This window comes from Puma concolor, chromosome B4, assembly GCF_028749965.1.
Source record: "Puma concolor isolate L17-30 chromosome B4, mPumCon1.1.hap2, whole genome shotgun sequence".
In the NCBI taxonomy this organism is placed as follows: domain Eukaryota; kingdom Metazoa; phylum Chordata; class Mammalia; order Carnivora; family Felidae; genus Puma; species Puma concolor.
The window spans coordinates 26,289,531-26,313,190 of NC_141673.1; the positions used below are offsets into that span (position 1 = coordinate 26,289,531).

At 44.6% G+C, this 23,660-nt stretch overlaps 1 protein-coding gene across 10 annotated transcripts in view; it reads left to right on the forward strand.

The window, feature by feature from the left end:
• TMCC3 (transmembrane and coiled-coil domain family 3) overlaps positions 1-23,660 on the forward strand; it is a 326,327-nt gene that overhangs the window by 189,470 nt on the left and 113,197 nt on the right. The window contains exon 1 of one of the 10 annotated variants that reach the window (XM_086712641.1): positions 14,611-14,785. The exons of 4 other annotated variants lie outside the window; for them this stretch is intronic. Coding sequence is in view for 3 of the 6 variants with exons in the window: in XM_086712629.1 (XP_086568755.1) it covers positions 21,292-21,369 (78 nt within the window). In the remaining 3 variants the exon portion in view is untranslated. 5 more of the 10 variants (XM_086712629.1, XM_086712642.1, XM_086712627.1 and 2 more) reach the window with 5 other exon arrangements.

Genomic DNA, 23,660 nt, shown 5'->3' on the forward strand with positions numbered 1-23,660 from the left:
CCCCTTCCCCTTTTTTTGTAAGATGTGTGCTCAGTGTGGGGCTTGAACTCACCACCCAGAGAGATCAAGAGTCCTTGTTCTACCCACTGAGCCAGCCAGGCACCCCTACTGCATTGCATTTTTATTCATATAATCGCATTCAAAAGAAAAGCACTCTAAGGAATTTTCAACCCTGATTTATTAAGGTCAAACAGCCAGAATTTAAGTTGATTTCCACTTAAATATGTTCTAATTCATACTTTCTTAAGTAAATATCAATTACATTGCCACAATAGAAACCAATAATAATACAGAGATTGAGTAGGAGGAAATAAACCCAAGGTTTTGAGAGGCTATTAAGTCTGATTTTCTATAATGCCATTATAAATCTCAGCTTTGAACTTAATAATATAACTTGGTTCTATGTATTTTCTTTGAAAGTGTAGGGAAATGGGAAAGGGTTGGCGTGTGATACCAGACAGATTTGGGTTTAAATCAGTTGCTCCGAGTGACAGTGGGCAGGTTTCCTAACCCCTCTGGGTCTCAGTGTCACTGTCCTATGACTATGACTGGGATGCTTTGGGGGAAGGAGGTGTGAAAGTGCAGGGAGACCTGGCCACCATAGATGTCCAAAATGACTGCAGAGTCCCTCTCCTCCCTCTTCTCCCACCTCGTCCTCCGATGGTGATTAGCAAGTCACTTTATATATCTGTGCTTCACTTTCATCATGTAAAAAAGAAGGCTGGACCATACACTCTTTTTTTTTTTTTTATTGAATGTTTACTTACTTACTTTGTGAGAAAGAGATTTGCACTGGAGAGTGGCAGAGAGAGAGGGAGAGAGAGGATCCCAAGCAGGCTCTATGCTAGCAGCAGGGCTCAGTCCCACCAACCATGAGTTCATGACCTGAGTCAAAATCAAGAGTCGGAAGCTCCACTGACTGAGCCATCCAGGTGCCCCTGGACTATATACTCTTGAAGGTTCTGAAAAATTCTACCGTTCCGGGCTTTGAAAGTACAAATGCTGGGCTGCCTGGCTGGATTAGTTGGTGGAGCATGCGACTCGCTCTCAGGGTTGTAAGTCTGAGCCCCACATTGGTTGTGGAGATTGCTTGAAAATGAAATCTTAAAAAAAAGTATAGATTTTTAAAAAATGGTTCCTACTTGGAAAAAAATATGCACACCATGCTTAGAAGTATGACTGATACGTAAGTGAAAGTATCTACAGACCATGAACTAGCTGTTCTTTATGCTAAAAATAAATTCTTCTGAGAGCAATTAATTGAAAAATCCAAAAAGCACTGATAATGCCTTCTATTCACCTCAAAAGAGCAATGATATTCCATCTTTTGCAGCCATGAAATGAGTACATGGAAGGATGTAAATATTTATTGGAAGGAAGAGTGGGACAGAGAGAGGATCTGCTTTGTCTCCTGGTGGGTGGTAACACATCTATGGATCATTGTTTGCACTAAGCGTTTAATAATCCCATCTGTTGAAAATGTATATTGGGAGGTACTTTGAAATTGCTATAAGCTACCTAGAAATTGGCAGCGATGTCATCCTGGAGAGATTCCATACTCTGCAGTAGACCAAGAAATCCAGTATAAATCAATATGTAATTATAAAATCCCGTCTTTGGCCACAGCTCCTTAGACATACTTCTTTAGGCATGGTATCAACTTTTACCAGTAGGATCAGGGACTGTTGGGTCCTTTGCTAATCTCAGGTTCACATCTTCAGGGATACTGTTTGACCCCAAAAACCCACTCCTCATTTGACCCAATGGCAATGGCAGAACTTTCTGCTGTCCCCCAGTTGCTGTGGCGTCATCTGCCCCGATAACTCCATGCTCTTCTTGTGTCCCGAGTCCTTCTCAGTAGGATACATCTCATTGCAAACATGAATCACCGAAGGGGGTGCCTGACTGGCTCAGGTGAAAGAGCTAGTGACTCTTGAGAATTTGAGCCCCACATCAGGCGTCCAGATTACACCCAATATTTTATAAATATTTTTTATTTTTTATTTATTTTTATTTATTTATTTTTTTTTAACGTTTATTTTTGAGACAGAGAGAGACAGAGCATGAACAGGGGAGGGGCAGAGAGAGGGAGACACAGAATCTGAAACAGGCTCCAGGCTCTGAGCCGTCAGCCCAGAGCCCGACGCGGGGCTCGAACTCACGAACTGTGAGATCGTGACCTGAGCCGAAGTCGGACGCTTAACCGACTGAGCCACCCAGGCGCCCCTATAAATAGTTTTTAAAAAATGAATCACTGAGTCTGAAAAGACTTGACACTTTTTTTCCTTCCCATTACCTCTTTTTCATAATCCTGCCCTTGCATTTCATTCTGAGGCAAACCATGCAGTTTGTTCTTATAGCGTGTCTGTTTTTCTTACTATACTTCTTCCTTTAAAAACTCAGAGTCAGGGGACACCAACTCTTCATTTCGGCTCAGGTCATCATCTCACAGTTCATGAGGTCCATGAGATCGAGCCCCACGTCAGGCTCTATGCTGACAGTGCAGAGCCTGCTTGGGATTCTCTCTCTCCCTCTCTCTCTGCCCCTCCCCCACTTGGGCTTGCTCTCTCTCAAAATAAATAAATAAACTTAAAAAAAAAAAAAAAACCTCAACTCGCGGGTTTCCCTTTTCTCCCATCAGTCTCTTCCTCTCCCCACACTCTCACTTTCTGCCCATTTGCCACCAGCCCTGCACATGCATTGTACACAGTGGGGTGGCATTCTGAGAGCTGTTGCTGCTCAGAAGGCGAAGATGGGATATTTTGCGGGAGCTGTTAAAGACATTTAATGAATCATTACCCCTCTCGTGATTTCTTTGAGTGGAATTCTTTATGAAATTCTCTCTGTGTGAAATTAAAGAAGGAGTTTAAGAGAGTACCTAGTCAAAAGGAGCAGTTCTCAACAAAAGAAATCAGGGTTTCATTTTCCCAGGGATGCGGAGTGTCTCTGTGGGTCTAGAGATCCCTTCTCTTCGCCTCCCGGCTGCTGCGCCTCCTGGCCCCACAGCACTGCTGCTTGCATGCGTTTGTCAAATTAGTCATCACATAAATGGCGTCTGGGCTGATTTGTGTTCCTCTAAAATTCCCAACTTGAAGCTGCACCTCCATTGTGACCATGTTTGGAGATGGGGGTCTTTAAGTTGAAATGAGGCCATTAGGTTGGGCCTAATCCAGTCTGGCTGGTGTCCTCCTAACAAGAGGAAGCTTGAACACACTGAGGCACAGGCCAGGGCACAGGTATGCTCAGGAGGGTGGCCGTCTGCAAGCTGAGGGTGGAGGCCTCAGAGGAGACCAACCCTCTGGCTCATCTTCATCCTGGGTGTCCAGACTCCAGAACTGTGAGGACATTTCACTGATTTTGGCCCCCGACTCTGCTATTTTATGATGGCCTCCCTAGCAGACTAGTAACACCCATGGTCACAGCTGTACCACCTCTGTGTTTGGAGATGGCCACAGGATCAAACAGGCGAATCCAAGATCCGGGATCTAGAAAACGGGGAAATAAACTCATTTGAGAGACCATCTGGAACACACGTGATGTGGAACACGTTCGAAACATTCTTCTCAATCAAAGCCCGGTTTTGGGTTTCTGGTCTCCCTGGAAGTCAGGGAGGAAATTTCGCCACAGGCTCAGAAGTGCCAGAAGTGCAAGCAAAAGCCCTGTTGCGTCCAGAGAGAGCCGCCTGTGTGCCGATGCTCTGCGTGTCTGATGTGGGGGGTTACCTTGCTCAGATCTAGGGAAGTGAGGATAAAACCGAGCTCTGCCTTAGTTAACAACAACCAGATGGAGGTGAGTCAGACACGCTGTTCAATAGCACGGGAGCCCTGTCCCTGTTCAGCTGGATTTTGGCTTTAGCTTTATGGAGTCAGCTTCAAAGAAGCCTTCAGAAGTACTTTGTACAGTAACTGAGTCCCTCCATGTTGGCCTCCACCTCAGTTCTGAAATTTTGACCTTTATAAAGCCCCAGTGACTTCTGGCTTGATTCAGTACATTAAAGAAGAAAAAAAAAATGCGGTTTACGTATCCTGTTGTGTGGGCATCTTTAAAATAAGTTCTTAAAAACTATCATTTCTGTTCTTTTTATTTCTGTTGGGTAGGAACAGTGTTTTAACAATGTATAATTCATGGATTGCGTAGTCCACTTGGAATTCTCACTGAATCATCAATAATAGAATATATGACATAATTTTCAAAGATGAATTGCACCTGAACTTTTTTTTTTTAATGTTTATTTTTGAGAGAGAAAAACACAGTGAGAGCGGGGGAGGGGCAGAGAGAGAGAGAGAGAGAGAGAGAGGGAGACCCAGAAACTGAAACAGGCTCTGGGCTCTGAGCTGTCAGCACAGAGCCCGACACGAGGCTTGAACCCACAGACCGCGAGATCATGACCTAGGCCGAAGTCGGACGCTTAACCGACTGAGCCACCCAGGCGCCCCGCACCTGAACTTTTCACGTTGGTGTGAAATAGGGATCTGCTGCAGTGTTACTTTTTTCCATGTCAGCCATCAGTTTTCTCCTTTTCCCCTTGATGTATAACGTTGCTTCTGTCATACATTATGCTCTCAAGTGTGCATGGGTCTTCTGAGCTTTGCACTCATTGGTCTACATGCCTATTCTCGGTCATGCTAACTGGTGATTATTGCTTGTAAAATGTCTCGATATCTGGTACAGAGAACTTGCCTGGCTTGCCCTCACTCACCGTATTTTTCCCCAAAGTTATGTTTTCTTCTTTTGCATTTTAAAATAAGTTTGTCAAGATTAGGAACAAACCTTTTCGATTGGGTTCTGTTTCATTTATCAATTGATTGAGGGAAAATTGCTATCTAGTCAATACAGCATCTTTCTCTCCATGAGCATGGAATACCACATTATTAGTGTTAGGCTTTCTTTATAAAACAATGAATTAAAGGGGCGCCTAGGTGGCTCAGTCGGTTAGGCGTCCGACTTCAGCTCAGGTCACGATCTCACAGTCCGAGCCCCGCGTCGGCTCTGTGCTGACAGCTCAGAGCCTGGAGCCTGCTTCCGATTCTGTGTCTCCCTCTCTCTCTGCCCCTCCCCCGTTCATGCTCTGTCTCTCTCTGTCTCAAAAATAAATAAACGTTAAAAAAACAAAAAACAAAAAACAAACAATGAATTAAAAAAATGGTAGTGTATACTGTGTTCAAAACTCAGATATTTATGGAAGGATTTCCATTGCAGGGACTGTGCTGGGTTTTGATGCATTTTTACAATGTGCAAGGTAAGGGTGCCGGCATCTCACTCTTGATCTCAGCCCACGTCATGATCTCACAGTTTGTGAGTTCAAGCCCGGAGTTGGGCTCTGCCCTGATAGCGTTGAGCCTGCTTGGGATTCTCTCTCTCTGTCTGTCTTTGCTCCTGCCCCTTGCTTTCTCTCAAAATAAATAAGTAAACTTTAAAAAATTCAATAAATAAATGAGCAAGGTAGTCCTCTATTTTAAAAAGGTCACAATCTGATAGGAAAGAGAATGGTCGGCATATACACAGTTTATTTAATGTAAATTAGACTGTCGGGCTGGCTCATTCGGTTGAGCATGTGACCCTTGACATCAGGGTCATGAGTTCAAGCCCCGTGTTGGGTGTGGAGCCTACTTAAAAATAAAAAATTCAGTTCCTCGGTCCTAGTAAGCACATTTCAAGTGCTCATGGTTACGTGTGGCTAGCGTCTACTGTGTTGGATAGTGCAGCTTTAGACGATCATTTATTACATAATTAATTTTGATATCTAAATGAGGAAAATATCTATAGTGCAGCCATTTTTTTAATAGCTTGATTTTATTATTTTTTTTTAAAGGATTTTAAGTAATATGTACATACAACATGGGGCTCAACCTTGCAACCCTGAAATGAGGAGTCACACGCTCCTCTGACAGAGCCAGCCAGGCGCCCCTTAAGATTGATTTTGAGACAGAAAGAGTGCCAGCGGTCACGCACGCCAGTGGGGGAGGAGCACAGAGAGAGGGAGAGAGAGTCCCAAGCAGTCTCCGTGCCCGGTGCAGAGCCGGACTCTGGGCCCCGTCTCACGACCATGAGGTCACGACCGCAGCCGAAAGCACGAGTCGGATGTTTAATTGACTGAACCACCCAGACCGCAAGATTTTTACGTAATCCCTACACCCAGTGTACTCGAACTCACAACCTTGAGATCAAGGGTCACATGCTCCAGCGACTGAGCCAGCCAGGTGCCCCTGAAGTGCAGTCATTTAAGTAGGTGTCTCTAGGCTGAGGTTTTATGAGTAATGCAGATTCTAATTGATGATTTGTATTCTAATTGATGATATCTAAAACATCCTGATATTTTAGATTGAAGAAAATGTAATTCCATTTGCAAAAAGATCAGATGGAAGTAATCAAGAATGGGAAAAAGCCTCATCTCAGTAGAGTGTTGTCTAGAGAATAGTTTTGCAGTTAGGAGTGTTGGGAGGCTACAGTGAAATTTATGGATTTTCTGCCTCTTTGGGTGGAGCAGAAATTCAAAATTGAGCTTTATAAGCTATTTGGTTTCTTCCCAGATCTTTTATTTGTTTGTTTTCCGGCTTATTGCCTCCAAGAGTCCCTTTTAGCTGTTGAAAGGAATATTTAACTCCAAACCCTGCTAATATTTTGAAAAACCTATTGCATTCCTGGTAACTTAAAAAAATTTTTTTTAATGTTTATTTATTTATTTTGAGAGAGAGAGAGAGAGAGAGAGCAAGCGAGAGCGAGCAGGGGAAAGGGCAGAGAGAGAAGGAGAGATAGAGAATTCCAAGCAGGCTCTGTGCTGCCAGCTCAGAGCCCGATGCGGGGCTTGAAACTCATTAACCGTGAGATGGTGACCTGAGCCGAAATCAAGAGTCCAATGCTGAACCAACTGAGCCACCTAGGTGCCCCGTTCCTGGTAACTTCTGATAATTCCTGCATATATGTGTGTTAAGTGCATGCTCATGTATGTGAGTGGTGTGCCTGCCTTCTGGGTACTCTGTATACACCATGAGATTATATTCGATACCTGTTCCTGATATGACAGTTTTCTCCTTTCATGAAAGATATTCCTTCTAATGGAAGGAAAAATCAATGCAATGTCAGAAATACTAACTGGGAGTGTATCAGCCACAGCTGATCTGGGATGTGAGGCAATGAGAAATAATAGAAAAGTACCTCTTGAAAGTGTCAGCTAGGATGGTGAGTACTTCTAAATACTTGCAAGAATGTAACCTTCACTTCCAAAGTGATAGGAGAATGGATTTCTCATTTTGTGAAACTTGAACTGCAAAGCTGAAAATCTGGAAATGCTTGGAAATGATAAAAAAAAAAAAAGACTTACAAGGAGCCTTCAGATGGGGGATAAAGTCATAATGATATAATTTTGAATTAAAAAAGCCCTGTTTGGTTTCTTCAGGAAGAGAACAGGCAACAAAAGGCTTAGAATATTGAGATCATCTTCATGGGGTTATTAGGAATGCTGGATGTTCATCAGACTGTTTGGGCGAAGCAGGGAAAGGTGGAGCAGGGGGTGGGGGCAGGTGAAAGTCATGTCAGGTAAATGTTATGTGAGTGGAGTTACCAGATGCATTAAAGTTCTTTCCCATTCATATTCTCCGTAGTGCCAGCTTTGGCCTTTGATTAAGAGAGAGAGACTGTTATTGTTTTTGTTTGGTTTTTGTTTTTAAAGATTATTTATTTTGAGAGAGAGCAAGTGTGGGAGGGACAGAGAGAGAGAGAGAGAGGGTGAGAGAATCTCAAGCAGGCTCTCCACTTTCAGCACAGAGCCCGATGTGGGACTCGAACTCACGAACCAAGAGATCATGACCTGAGCCAAAGTCAGATGCTTAACAGACTAAGCCACCCAGGTGCCCCAAGACAGTTATTGTTTAATGGGTGCAATTATTCCCATTCTACAGGGGAGGAAAATGAGGCCTGTAAAGGTTAAATAAGTCATCCAAGGATACATACCTAGTAAATGAGTATTGGAGTCAGGTAAGCCTGGAATTTGGATTCCACTTTTGCCATCTATTAGCTTAGGTACCCTTGGTCAAATCACTTCATCTATTCAGAGATTCTGATTGCTGCTCAGTCAAATGGGAAAATTATAGCACCTCCTATCATAGAGGCCAGGTTGGGGAAGGGGTTTGGCAGTAACTCAGAGTCGGCATATTTAAAGTTCCTGGTACAGACCGAGCAGGCTAAATAAATAACAGCTATTATCACTTGCTGACTCTGTACAGAATACTAGAGATGTTGTAGGGAGACACAAAAATATGGATAAAGATATTTTTCTTATTCTGCAGTAGTAGAACATTTTGCTTCTCTTCATCGTTTGCCCCGAATGTTTGGAGGGGTGAGGTAGGGTGGGGCAGGAAGCGTCAACATTTGTGATACTTCATCTTAGGCATTTCGTTAGGCTCTGTCAGATCAGCTTTGCCTCCATATGAAAGAAAAATCCTACTTTGTAAAATGAATTAAGATAACGGGAAAAGGGCTGTGGCTAGCATTTTCATGCAGAGCACTTGATTTTCGACAACAGGCTGCTGATGTTAATTGGGAAATGAACTGTCCTACAGTGTATTTATCCATTCTGCTGTTGATGACAATAGAGTTGTTTCCAGATGGGGACTGTTACTCCTAGGAACATCCTTGTTCTGGTCCACTTGTGTATTCTAGGGTACTAAGAGTGGAGTGGCTGGGCCATAGGGCACACCTAGCTTCAACTTTATGAAGTAATGCCAAATCATGCTTCCGGGGGGATGTACCTGTTTATGCTCCGCCTGTAATGTGTGAGAGTTCCTGCTTACTCCACATCATTGCCAGCACCAAGTATCATAATACTTTTTGTCAATCTCAGGTTGTTTTTGTGTGTGTGTGGGGGGGGGGCGGGTATAACATCACTGCATGAACATTTCCCCGTACGATTACAAATTCTAAGTATAATTCGCAATATATGTACAGTATTTATGTCTCATAATTTGTGTAATCAGCCCCTTAATTTTCTTGAACGGTTGTTTCATAAACAGTCCTTTAGATTTATTTTTCAGACTTTTCAGAATGATAAAACACTGTGACGGACAATCTTTGCCTGTAAAACGTTTCCTGTGTTGTATTATTTCTTTAGGGTCAATTTCTACAGTAGAATTGTACGGTCACAGTTGACAAGTAAAAAGAAACCGTGGGCACAGTCGCCTTGGGGGTGAGGGGAATTGAAGAGGGGTGTACAGGGAGGAAGTTTGTCTTTCTAGGTCCTGAGAGTTGGCCCAGCCAGGTGGTAGCCACAGAGGCTGCAGAAGCGGGAGGGCAGGGAACTGAGTCAGGGCCCAGAGCTTAGCCAGAGGCTTCTACTTTCTTTCTAGTTCTATTTTCCAAATTTGTGACAATGAGGAAAGGAATTGGTATGCCACCTTCTCCAGGATAACAGCATAAATCCTGGAAGTCTCACTGGTAAGGAAGAAAAGAGAACACATGAAGACAGGTTTTAGGTTTTGTTCTGTCTTTTGCAGACATTCATTGAGCTCCTACTTGGAAGTGCTGTACCTTACTACCTCCTTTAATTCTCAGCAGTGACCCGAGGTGGGTTCCGTTATTGTCCTGAGCTTACAAATGAGAGCACCAAAGCTTTATAGCTGATAGGTGGCGGCACCAAGATTTGAATCCAGGCAGTCGGTTTCCAGCACACCATACTGCCTCCCTGTAAGAGTGCAGGATCATTTATACTTAGGTGTTTATGTGAGAGAAGCAGCAGATACTGTCAGAATTCAAAGAAGGGAGAAGTGAGTGTGGACTGGGTGCACAAGGAAGGCTTCAGCAAGCAGCTTCCTCTTTTGATAGAACTGTGACTCGGGCTGTTTTTTTAGACATCACATCAGATTTCTCTGGCAGTTTCACCTCCCACCATCCTTATCTTGCAAAGTGAACTGATAAAACACAGAGTGAATTCACGGACAGTGTGTTCCTGAGGTGTAGCTAGCTCTTCCTTCAGATTCAGGATGTGCTTGATGAAAAAATTCTCCTGGGCCGGCCATGAGTAGAATGGAGTCAGCTAGAGATTTCCAGAGAACCGCTTCCTCTGAGGTCCAGTGAAGTAGGAACTCTGAGCGTCACGGCTCCAGCAAAAGACTTAACTGAATGGAACGCTCTGTGCCTCGTGCCAAAGAAGGTGTTTTCTGACCTTGTTGTGGACTCGTGGGAAAATGCAGTAGCAAGCAGCCCAGCGTCCTGTGCAGTCATTAGGTGGTCAGACCCTTTCGTAGTGAACGGTAGGATCAAAAGGAGAGAAATAACAAAGCCCATTAAGTTCTAATCCATGTGTACATAATAGAAAAAAAAGGCTCAGCAGCCCCTGGGTGGCTCAGTCAGTTTAGGGTCTGACTCTTGATTTCAGCTCAGGTCATGATCTCAAGGTTCGTGAGATCCAGCCGCGTGTCAGGCTCTGTGCTGAGTGTGGAGCCTGCTTGGGATTCTCTCTCCCTCTCTTTCTGTCCCTCCCCCTGCTCATGCTCTCTCGCTCTCTCTCTCTTTCAAAATAAATAAGTAAATATAAAAAAAGGGAAAACAAAGGCTCAAACCAATATGGGAAGCCCACAAGAGAACAAAGCCCACAAATTTGTGGAATTCTCTGCTCAACTTCCAATGTAAATTTTTAGTAAACAACTCAGTATGTAATGAACCTGAACCAAATCTGTGAACTGTAATACATTCTTCTGACCAAATCAGGACTTAATTGTCAGTTGTTTGTTCAACAAAAACCTTATAGACTCACTGCATAATGGCACCACCTGTCATCTCTCCTTTCCCTTCAGTTTCAACAGCTGGCCCCTCCTCCGATGTCACAAGGGGCCAGACCTGGAAGAACTCTGTTCTGTAGACAATTTCTCCAGAGAAAAAATCCCTATACCGCCCACTCCTATCTGCTGTAGTGTTCCCCCTTCCAAAACCCAAAGTTTTTCCCGTGCAAGTTATCACAGTTGCGCCTAAGTTGAAAATAGATTTTTAATTAGAATTTTAATTTTGAGATTATTGTAGATTCACATGCAGCTATAAGGAGTAATACAGAAAGAGATCGCGTACCCCTTACCTAGTTTCCCCAAAGGCAGCATCTTGCAGAACCTGTATAGTAATTGAAATATCATATTAACATCGATACAATCTGTGATCTTATTCAGATTTCCCCAGTTTCTCTTGTATTCATTTGTGCATTTAGTTCTCTGTAGTTATTTTGCATGAGTGGGCCCCGTCCACCACCACAATTTAGATACAGCACGTTCCATTGCCTCATGCCACTCTTTGATAGCCATGTCCATCCCCTCCTGCGATGGCCTCCCCGCCCCACCTCGTTCCCCGTTCTCGGCAAACACCAGTTTCTTCAACATTTCTGTAGTTTTGTCATTTCAAGATTGCTACATAAATGGAATTGGGGATTGGCTTTTTCACTCAGTATAATTGCCCTGATACTCACCCAAGTCATTGTCTAGCGGTAGCTTGTTCCTTTTTACTGTTGAGCCATAGTCTGTAAGATGGATGCCCCACAGTCTGTTCACGTATTGAAGCACATGTGAGCTGGTTCCAGTTTTGGGCTTCTGTGAAGAAAGCTAACATGAATCTTCGTGCGCTGGCTTTTGTGTGAGCATACGTTTTCTTTTCAATCTGGGATAAATGCCTAAAGGGTGCAGTTTCTGGGTCATGTGGTATTTGCATGTTTACTTTACTTTTATTTTTATTTTATCTTTTAATGTTTATTATTTTTGAGAGAGAAAGAGAGAGAAACAGAGTGCAAGCGGGGGAGGGGCGGAGAGCAAGGGAGACACAGAATCCAAAGCAGGCCCTAGGTTCTGAGCTGTCAGCACAGAGCCCGATGCGGGGCTTGAATTCATGGACCATGAGATCATGACCTGAGTCGAAGTTGGATACTTAACGGACTGAGCCACCCAAGTGCCCTTATTTTATTGTATTGTATTGTATTGTATTGTATTGTATTGTATTGTATTGTATTATATTGTATTAAAAAAATTTTTTTAATGTTTTCATTTATTTTTGAAGGAGAGAGAGAGAGAGACAGAGCATAGGGGGAGGACCAGAGAGAGAGGGAGACACAGAATTCGAAGCAGGCTCTAGGCTCTAAGCTGTCAGCACAGAGCCCGATGCGGGGCTCGAACTCACGAACTGAACTCGAACTCATGACCTGAGCCGAAGTCGGATGTTCAACTGACTGAGCCACCCAGGCCCCTCTATTTTATTTTATTTTATTTTTCATTTTTATTTTTTTTATTTAAAAAAAAATTTTTTTTTTTTAACGTTTATTTTTGAGACAGAGAGAGACAGAGCTTGAATGGGGGAGGGTCAGAGAGAGAGAGGGAGACACAGAATCTGAAACAGGCTCCAGGCTCCTAGCTGTCAGCACAGAGCCCGATGCGGGGCTTGAACCCACGGACTGTGAGATCATGACCTGAGCCGAAGTCGGACGCCCAACCAACTGAGCCACCCAGGCGCCCCTTATTTTATTTTTGAAAGTAGACTCCATGCCCAGCGTAGAGCCCAATGTGAGGCTTGGACTCTCAACCGAAAGATCAAGACCTGAGCTGAAATCAAGAGTGAGTTGGAAGCTTAACCAACTGAACCACCAGGTGCCCCTTTATGTTTAGTTTAGTTTAGTTTAGTAATCCCTACACCCAACATGGGGCTTAAACTCACAACCCAGAGACCAAGAGTCGCATGCTTTTCTGACTAAGCCAGCCCGGCATCCCTGCATGTTTAGTTTTATAGGAATCATCATATGAATCATCGCATTTCTCTGTGTCCTTGCCAGCATTTAGTGCTATCACTATATTTTAACCATTCTGATAGGTGTGTAGTGATATTTTGTGGTTTTCATTTGCATTTCCCTAATGGCTAATGATGCTGAACAACTTTTATGTGTTTATTTGCCATCTGTATTTTTTCTTTGATGAGATGTCTCTTCATGTCTTTTGTCCATTTTTAGTTGGATTGTTTGTATTTTTTTACTATCGAGTCTTGAGAGTTCTTTACGTATTCTAGATACTGATCCAACTAGTCTGTTGGATATGTGGTTTTGCAAATATTTTCTCCCCATCTGTATCTTGTCTTTTTCATCCTCTCAACAAGAAACACAAAGCAAAAGTGTTTCATTTTGATATGGTAAAATGTATTTTTTTGGACTTCTTAATGCAGCCTCAAGTCTATAGGGAAGACAGTGTTAGAGACCAATTTCTGGATTTCCTGTAAAATCTTCTTTAAAATTCATTGCTCCTGAGAAATGACTAGCATGAAATTATTGCATTTGCAAAAAGGAATATTAGAAGACAAGTTTGCCAGCCTGTAGAGCTTGAGTTGAGTCTTTGTGCTTCCCTATTTTTTTTTTTAACATTTATTTATTTTTTTATTTTATTTAAAAAAAAAAATTTTTTTTTTCAACGTTTATTTATTTTTGGGACAGAGAGAGACAGAGCATGAATGGGCGAGGGGCAGAGAGAGAGGGAGACACAGAATCGGAAACAGGCTCCAGGCTCTGAGCCATCAACCCAGAGCCCGACGCGGGGCTCGAACTCACGGACTGCAAGATCATGACCTGGCTGAAGTCGGACGCTTAACTGACTGCGCCACCCAGGCGCCCCTAACATTTATTTATTTTTGAGACAGAGAAAGACACAGCATGAACGGGGGAGGGTCAGAGAGAGGGAGACACAGAATCTGAAACAGGCTCCAGGCTCTGAGCTGTCAGCACAGAGCCTGACGCGGGGCTCAAACTCATGGACCGCGAGATCATGACCTGAGCTGAAGTTGGCTGCTTAACCGACTGAGCCACCCAGGTGCCCCTGTGCTTCCCTATTTTTCATCAAGGTTTTAGAAGTTTCGGGCTTCTCTGCCAGATGGTTGCTAATGCTAAATAAATGCAGTGATTGTTTTCTTATAGTCATATAGAACCTATGTTAAAAATTAAATATAAACATTAACAGTGGTCATTTCCATGAGGGTCTGGCTGGCTTAGTCGGTGGAGCATGCGACTCTTGATCTTGGGGTTGTGAGTTTGAGCCCCACACTGGGTGTAGAGATTACTTAAAAATAAAATCTTAAAAAAAAAAAAAAGAAGAATGGTCATTTCCAGTTGGAAATGCATCAGCCTAGAAGCTTTGATCCTCATTTATATTGAGGTTGTTTATATATGTTTATATCATACACATATATATATGATTGATTGTACATTCACCTTAAGCTACTTGTATAAATTTTTAAATACCAATTTATTCTTTTCTTTCCTTAAGTCCTCAAAAAATAAAAATAAAAAAGCTTATTGCACTTTTTGTCTTATGAATGTTTCTCCCAGAGGGAACACATGCTTGTACTATTAAATCAAAATGCAATATGAAAGGAAATACATTTTCCTTTGCTTTGTAAGAGGCTTACATTTTTATCCCTTTTTAAAGTCAGACTTTTCTTTTTGTCTATTTCCTTCTCCCTGCTGTAATGTAAGCCTGTAACACCTAAGGAGGTGAGGTTCGTGAGGAACCACTTCCTTTTTTGCCCCACCGCTGAACCTGAGACATAGCTATCTTTACACCCATAACAATGTTCTTTCTTTATTGTTGTTTGCTTGTTTGTTTTGTTTTGTTTTCTTTTCTTTTTAATGTGTCCCTCCCTGTCTGGATGGATTCAAGACTGGACCATGTCTCATTCATTTTTTATTTCCAGCACCAAGAATGGACAGAGACTGTCACACCAACAGCACTCGATAAATCATTGGAGAATTCACAAACTTCAGTAACTAGTCAGCATCTGAAAATCGGTAATATTTATTATTCAACAAATTTTATTCCTGTATATTATTCATTCCAACCCCTTGAGGGCAGGAGTTACCTTTTGCTTATGTCTTATTGTTTTTTAAGCCCCAGTGCTTGGAAAATAAGTAGGCATTTAGTAAATGTTGAGTTCATCCATCATTCAACAATACATTCAACATATATTGAATACATGATGCTGTGTTAGGGACCGTCAGGAATATACACATTTACCTAAGAGGCCTAGTCCTTCAGGTAACCCATAATCTAGTGGAATCACATATTATCACATGAAATACATTTTTAAAAAAGTTTATTTTGAGAGAGAGAGCATGCGCATGAGTGGGGGAAGGGCAGAGAGAAAGGGAGGGAGAGAGAGAATCCCAATCATGCTCTGTGCTGTCAGTGTGGAGCCTGATGCAGGGCTTGAACTCACAAACCTTGAGATCACGACCAGAGCCGTAATCAGTAGTTGGGACACTTAACCAACTGAGCCGTCCAGGAGGCCTCACATAAAAATATTTAAATAACATGGTAAGATACTGTAACTTTTGTGTTAAAAAGAGAAATACAGACATAGTTAGATAATCGTCCGCTGGGGGTCATCTGGCATGGATTGACCAAGGAAGGCTGTTTAGCTAGTAGCCTGAGAAAACTCTGTGCCCCGCCCCCCCCTCCCCCACTCCCCGGAGTTCTCTGCTTACTCTGCTGTATTCATGCTGTCCATAGTTGTTGCCTCCTCTTGAAATGCTACCCTTCTACTTGTCTTCTTTCTACCCATAGTCAGCATTTAATGCCATGTTAGTCAGGATTCTTAAACCTGGCTTACCCCCCAAAAAGCAATACATTTCTTCATATGGGGGGCTAGCCATGTCTGGTGTGATGGCTCGACTGCATAATGGAAGCCTGCAATTTCTCCCCTCCCTGTATGTGCACACCATTCCTATCTAGAGGCAGATGCTGTTTCTCCTCCTCTTGAGTCTGGACTGGACTTTTGACTCCTTTTTACTAACACAGTGTGACAGAAGTGATACCCTGTCAGTTCCGGGCTGGGCCTTAGGGGGTTTGGCAGCTTTTGTTTTTGTTCTTTTGGAAGCCAGCAACTATGTAAAGAAGTCCAGCTACCCTGATGGAGAGAGGGGAGCCTTGGGAAAGAGGAGACTATAAAATACAAAATTATTTTATTAAAAAAGAATATAGAGGAGGCACCTGGATGGCTCAGTCAGTTAAGGCTCGACTCTTGATTTCGGCTCAGGTCATGATCTCATAGTTTGTGAGATCGAGCCCCATGTTGGGCTCTGTGACGACAGCTTGAAGCCTGCTTGAGATTCGCTCTCTCCCTCTCTCTCTGCCCCTCCCCTATTCACTCTCTCTCTCTCTCTCAAAATAAAATGGACAAACATTTAAAACAAATACAGAGACCTGGCCAGCCTGAGGCATTCCAGCCACCCCCTGGACTGAGTGAAGCCATCCTGGACTCTCCAGCCCCAGCCAGTGTCACCTGGAACAGAGAAAAGCCACGCCCCCATGGAGGCCTGCTCAAATCGCAAAGTCACGGGCAATTGAACGGTAGTTGTTATAAGCTAATACACTTTAGGATGATTTGTCATGTGGAAATAGATAATGGGAAAAGCTGGATGTAGTCCCTTAATAATTTAGTAATGAATCTTTCTCCTTTCATGGCTCAGCTTTTTTCAGGGGGGCTGTCTTTGTATGGTGGCAAGGATGCCCACCACTGCAGCAGGCTTATATCCCGCCAGCTTAGCAGTGCTTCCTGCAGGGGCACAGCTCTTTCCCAGTAGCTGCAGCAGGCATCGGGGGTGACTCCCGTGGGCTCAGACTGGGGCACGTGCCTGCTCCTGCATTAGTCACAGTAGCTCCAACTGGCCAAGGCTGGATGGCACGCCTCTCCCTGGAGCCAGGTGTGGGGTGTGGGCTGCCTTACCTAAACCACTTGTGGAGGATGGGTGTCGCATAGGGCCCAAAAAGAAAATCCAGGCACGGTTTTGAGAATAAAGGGCCGCCCGCTAGGCAGGCAAACATAACAGATTTGTACTACAGAAGTCAAGGGGAATCCTACCTCTTTCACAAAGCCTTTTCTTGTCATTCTAAACTTTAAACTATTGCAGCACAAAAGACCCGGTCCATTTCTTTGGATCTAAATCTTTGGATCCATTTTGGATCACAGTAAGCTGCCTTACTGTGCTGCTTACACTTTGGATGTAAATTCTTTTTTTGTTTTTTTTTTTTAATGTTTATTCATTTTTGGGAGAGACAGAGAAAGAGAGCACAAGCGGCAGAGGGGCAGACAGAGAGGGAGACACAGAATCCAAAGCAGGGTCCAGGCTCAGAGCTGTCAGCACAGAGCCCGACGCGGGGCTCAAACTCACAAACCACGAGATCATGACGTGAGCCGAAGTCGGATGCTTGACCGACTGAGCCACCCAGGCGCCCCTGGAAGTAAATTCTTATCTCACACCCTAGAGTTTGCACCTTTGTATTCCTTCTTGATATGGATGTATTTGTGACATTAAAAGTGTGATTTGGGGCCCCTGGGTGGCTCAGTCCGTTAAGTGTCCAACTCTTGATATCCGCTCAGGTCATGATCTCGCAGTCCTGGGATCGAGCCCCATGTCTAGCCTGGAGTCAGGTGCTCACTCACTCTCTTTTGTCCCTCCCCTGCTCATGCGCTCATGTACTCTCTGTCTCTCTCTTGAAATAAATAAACTAAAAAAAATCTTTTTTCTTTTTGGTAGAGAGAAGGTCTTGGGGAGGTGTCAGAGGCACAGACAATTCTTATATTGACAGGAGAAATTTGAAATTTGTGTTCTCTCTCTCTCTCTCTCTTTCCCTCCCTCTCTCAGAGACTGACAAAATCTTAGGCATTGGTCTATTTGGACCCCACTTCCCAGTAGGAGAGCCAAATGGTGATCAGCGAGAGGCTGCTTGTTTTCTTTCTTTTGGAGGGCACTTGCGCTTGTGCTATTTAATTGGTGTCTTAAAAAAACATTATTTTGTATGAATGTCCCATAGAGCAGCTTTTGGTTAACTAGTTTATGACATAAATGATCTAGAAAAGAACATCCTCTGCTAATTGAAATTTCAGTGAGCCTAATGAAGTTTTAATTCATCATTCTCATCGAGGGTCAGCATTTTCCAGGATGGAGTTCTAAGGAACACCAAGGCAGTAATAGATATGGGTAGCTTATGCCTGTTGACACAACTACCAAAGCCCAGCCTTGGTTTGTCAGGGACCTCACTTAGGTGTGGCCTCTCTAAAGTTGTGCACACCATATTACACATACAAATGCACCTGAGTAGTACACCTGGTGTAGCCTTAAGTAGCTGGAAAAAAAAAAAAATTGGGCGTCAGGCAAATGAGGGGGAAAAACCCAGAGATGGACTTTGACAGATTTTCAGAATGGATCTTTGTGAGATCAGATTGACATAAAGACTTACTAATAATAGACCACCTTTCTTGCTTTTATAACAAGGCTTAATACTTTTTTAAACGAGTTTATTTATTTTGGGGACACCTGGGTGGCTCAGTCGGTAAGCATCTGACTTTGGCTCAAGTCATGATCTCATGGTTTGTGGGTTCGAGCCCCACGTCGGGCTCTGTGCCGACAGCTGGCCTCTTGCTTTTTTAAACACTCCCAAAATGTTCCTGCTCCAGGGCCTTTGTACTTACTGTTCCTTCTGTCTGAAATTTTCATTTATCTACATCGCTGGCTTCCTTACTTCTCGGGTCTCTGCTCATATGTCGCTTTATCAGAGAGGCCTTCTCTACTCACCCTAGCTAAATTCACATACACACACTTGATATCTCTCTTCTCTGCTTTCTGCTTTGGAAGAACTTGCCTGAAAAACTTTCCGGACCTGTGTAGTTGTGTCTTGAATTGGAGGCTGGGGAAGGGGGTGTGGTGGGCAGTGTTTTAAAGTGTTGATTTCATTTTTGAATGGTTTTAGGACTATATAGGGTTTTCTATTTCTTCTTAAGATTTAGTAAGTTTGCCCTCTTTATTTAAAAAAATATTTTGAAAAATTTTTTAATGTTTTTAAATTTATTTTTGAGAGAGCACAAGTAGGGGAGGGGCAGAGAGAGAGGAGGACAGAGGATCCAAAGCAGGCTCTGCACAGATAGCAGTGAGCCTGATGTGGGGCTTGAACTCACAGTGAGATCATGACCTGAGCCAAAGTCGGATGCTCAACTGACTGAGCCACCTAGGTGCCCCTAAAAATATTTTTTTATTTTACTTTTTGAATAGTTAATATGTGCACACAATGAAAGTGTTCAAGTTCCAAAAGCATATACAGTGACAAATACATCTTTTTCTCATCCCTTTCTTCTAGCTGTCTAGGTAGGCATATTGTGGCTTCCATTTTATGCTGAATTTATTTATTAAAAAGATTGTTTCTTTAAGATTTCATTTTTAAGTGATCTCTATACCCAGTGTAGGGCTTGAACTTATAACTCCAAGATCAAGAGTCACATGTTCCACTGACTGAACCAGCCAGGTGCCCGTATCCCAAATTTAAAAAATAACACATGAGTGAGGTCAGTTTGGTCCAACCATCTATCTGCAACTGTTCTGTTCTCCTTTGATCTTCAAGTCTGTGTGTGGAGATTCTGTTCCTGTCAGAGTCTTCCCTGATCTCAGCAGAACCCCTATTTTTTAAATGAACACAGATGCCTGTCTTTACAGTCCGATGGCTTTTCTTTGGCTCTGTGGGGACATCTGCTCTGTTCATTACTTTTACCTGCATCTGGGAGTCCTGAGGGAATTTCTCCTTGGTCAGTGGCTTCTCTGACTTTATTGGAATGGCTCTTCCTGCTTTACTGACTTAGGACTGTGCCTCCCCTCCCCAAGAGTCAGGCTTGAACTCAGGAGGGCTGCTGCTCATGGGAGTAATTCATCCATTCACAGGTATAAATTGAAGCACCTAGTATGTGGCCCCTCTCCTGCCATCAGTTTCTTGTCGGTTTTCCTCGTTTCTTGTTTATCCTCTCAGAAAAATATGCCTTGCATATATAAGCCTATACATATATTCTGTTTTTACATAGATGGTAGGATACTGTGTATGTTATTCTGCACATGACTTTCTTTCACTTAACCATGTATGTTAGAGATATTGCTGTGGCTCTGCATAAAGGGCTGCTTCATTCTCTTACAGTTACCTAATACCCTACGGGATGTATATATAATTTACTTACTCTGTCTCCTTCTGAAGGACATTTAGGTTGTTCTCCTTTTGCAGTGGACTTCTAACCAGTGTCCCCTACACATCTCTAATCAGTCAGTGTTTCCCATGGCTATAAGATAGATGTCCTTAAACCTCCATCCTGATACTGTCGTTTTCCTGTTCAGAAACCTCCAGCAGCTGTCTAGCACCCACAGAAAAAACTGAACTTCTCCTTGAGGGTAAAGCCCAGCACCACATGGTCTCCACCTACTTTTCTGCTCGTGTCCTGTGCCTAAAGACACCCCCTAAACTGGTGACTTGAGGTTTTCCCAATGGACCTTTGTTTTTATGCTCAGTATTTTTCTTGTGCCTGCAAGACCTTCCCCCTAAACCCTTTGAAGGGGAGGAGCATTTGTTTCCTTCCTTCTAGGCTTGTCACCTGTCCCCCCAAACCCCTCTTTGGAGCAGCTGCAATCTCAGTATTTTCACTCAGTCTCCCACTAGTACACCCTTCCTAACCAAACCATAACTGGATGTTGGCTTAGGTAACATATTTAATTGTTCACTAGTCAGTGCTTTCTCTTGTAGACTCCAAATTTCTTGTGGGCAGGGACTATTCCCTGGAAATAGGGAATACTAATATGAAAAGATGTATCTTGACTTCCAAGTAACTTCCACATAAAATAGTGAGCCAGATACACAAAATTAAAATACACAACACCATAGACCTTTGTTTAAATGGGAGTGTGCTCAGTGGGATAAGAAAAACATGGACTTAAAAAAAAAAAAAAAAATCTCTGGTCCCTGCCCCAGGGTGTGGCACATGGTAGATGCCCAGTAAGTGCGTGTTGAGTAATAGAATAACATAAAAGAAAGCATTTAAGGCAAGCCTCAACGTCTTGCCAAAAATCCACCTTTTATCATAAACATACAAATAAGCCCACAGATAGGGTAGATGTCAATCAAATTTTGAAGGAAGCGAGGCCAGGGTGGGAGAGGGTGGATTCAAGTTTCAGCAAGGGAGGGAGGCGGAGAAGTTGCACCCGGGCAGGGTCTTGGGCCCTGCGGGTGGGCAGGGGGAGGCGGGGAGAGGGGAAGGGGGAGGAGACTCTGGCGTCCCTGCCCCGCCTCCCCCACCCCCTTTCCCACCCCCACCCCCACCCCCAGCAGCCGCGGCGGCGGCGCAGGGCGGCCGCGCGGGTGTCTTCAACAGCTGCAGCAGCCCGCGCCGCCCCCTCGGCCGCGGCTCCCCGGGCGAGCCGGAGCACGGTCGGCGGCTCGTGGCGCGGCGGCCGGGGGAGACGGGAAAGTTGCCGGCGCGAGCGCCGACATGCCGGGCAGCGACACGGCGCTCACCGTAGACCGGACCTACTCCGACCCGGGCCGGCACCACCGCTGCAAGAGCCGGGTGAGAGGCGCGGGCAGGGCGGTGGTGGGGGCGCCGCGCCGAGGGGCGAGGCCGGGTGGGCTTCGGCTCCGGTGTTAGCCAACTCTCGCTCCCCGCCTCTCTCCCCTCCCCTGCTGCCACGGGTCCGCGCCGAAGGGCCTGGGAAGGGTGAGGGGCGTCGGAGCCCGGGTCGGGGGCAGAGCAGAGCCGGGCCCGCCGTACCCCGCCCTCCGCCGCTGCTCGGTCCCCGCTCGCCTGCCGGACCCGGGCGCCCGGTCTCCCCGACGGCCCCGCGCTCCGCCGCCCTCCGCCCTCCGCCAGGGAGCGCCCGCCGCGCGGCGCCCGGACGCGAGGGAATCCCGCCAGCCGCGGCCCCGCCGGGACGGCTCGCTCGCCCTCCTGACCGCCGGTGCTGCCCGCGCCTCCCCGGCACTCGGGGTTGCGGGCGCGGGGCAGAGGCGGCGGGCCGGCTTCCCGGTCTCGCGCGGCGGCCGCCCCGACTCCGCCCGAGTGAAAAGTCAGCCTTCGCGCCGCCGTCCCGGAGTTCCCAGCCGTGCCGAGCGGGCGCCCTCTCCATTGTTTGCAGTGTAATTTGCTGTTGCTGATTTTGGCTGTGGGCGAAAATAGCTCTCAGAGCAAGCAGCAGAGACGCGCCCTGTAGTGCTTCGAGATGAAGACGGAGGCCGCAGCCTGAGCGCCGGTCCCTCCCGGGAGCGGACGCCCCCGTCGGCTCGGGAAGGTGGGGGGGACCTTGGCTCTCCCGGGCAGTTCGGCCCTCGGCGTGTCGTCCTCCCCTTGAGAAACCGCAGGTCCTCCACCCTGGCACTTGTTCTGGCGGAGGAACCTGGAGTTGTGCTTTGCTAACTACTCGTTCGAGATCGCAGCATTTGAGTGTCAGCCTCCCTGTATGAAGTCCACAGGTAGAGTTTTGCTCAGATTCTGGCCTGTCATCTCCCGAGGTCGAGAGGCCACTGGATGGGAAAAGTGACAAATGCAGTTCGGCCTGTGTTGCAGGATTTGGGTGTTTAATCACAATTCGGAGAACTAATCAGTTATCCTATAAGTGAAGTAACTAGTTCCTGTTTTCCTTTTTTCCTTTAGTATCTTGTTAATCGAGTTAACAGAATGGTTTAAATTTTTACAGAATGAACTTATTTGGTGGAGTAATACTTACGTCCTGCAGCCACTTCACGCTCCTCCACTCCCCAAGAGAATTCTTGTGTTCTGCACTTTAGTTTTTTATTGAGGTGTAGCTGACATTGTTTTGTTTCGTTTTGTTTTTTAACATACAATGTTGTATTTAGTTTCAGGTATACAGAATAATGAGTGATTCGACAGTTACACTACAAAATGTTCACCATGATATGTTTTGCATTTTCTTTAAAAGTTTTGTAGCAGTTTGTTATGAAAATGACCATGAACTCCATTTGGAAGAAAACATTGGTGAAAGATCATTGGTTACCTACAGTTAGAAATTTTTGGAAGGATGTCTGCTGGTTAACACAGAGTTAACCAGGAAGAAAGGTGAAGATCTTTTTCTAATGCATTTGTAATTGGAGGAGTCTATTAATGTTTCAGTTGACAGAAGAAATTTCAGACTTGAAAAAAAGTGTGGAAGCTTGGTTTCTCTTGTCACAACTGTGATAATCTTTGTGTAAACAACAAGATTAGTAATCTTTGAGGGATGGGTGGCTCATTGTGAGCTCATTTAAGCGATTTGGCAAAACTGAACCTTTGCAAAACCGCTCTTTGTATTCTGTGAAATGGTGCTGATAGAGTTCCCACCTGAGCTACCTAGATGGAAAGTGGCAAAGCAAACATGTAACTTAACTGCAGACCTAGTTTGTCTCCGCTGTTTCTGCCCGTGTTCCATTTCCACACACCCCTTTTCTGTTAAAGTACCACAACCTTATGCGAAAGGGGTTTCTTCTTTTCTTGAAAATTCTACAGGTGATGTTATAGTTACTACGTTGTTTTGTTAGCATGGGACCCCTGATTTTTTGTTTTTATTTTTTAAAGTTTATTTATTCAGAGGGTTGCGGGGGAGGGGCAGACTGAGGGAGAGAGAGAATCCCAAGCAGGCTCTGCTATGCCCCAACATGGGGCTCAATGTCACCAACGGTCAGATCATGACCTGAGCTGAAATCAAGAGCCAGTGTTCAACCAGCTGAGCCACCCAGATGCCCCGACACCTGCTTTTTAAAATAGATTGTGTATTAAACCTGAGTTAGACATTATATGTACTGATTATGCTAAATTAGCTCATTGGGCAAATGAAGTCTAGTGAGGACTAGAGGAACTCAGACCAAGGA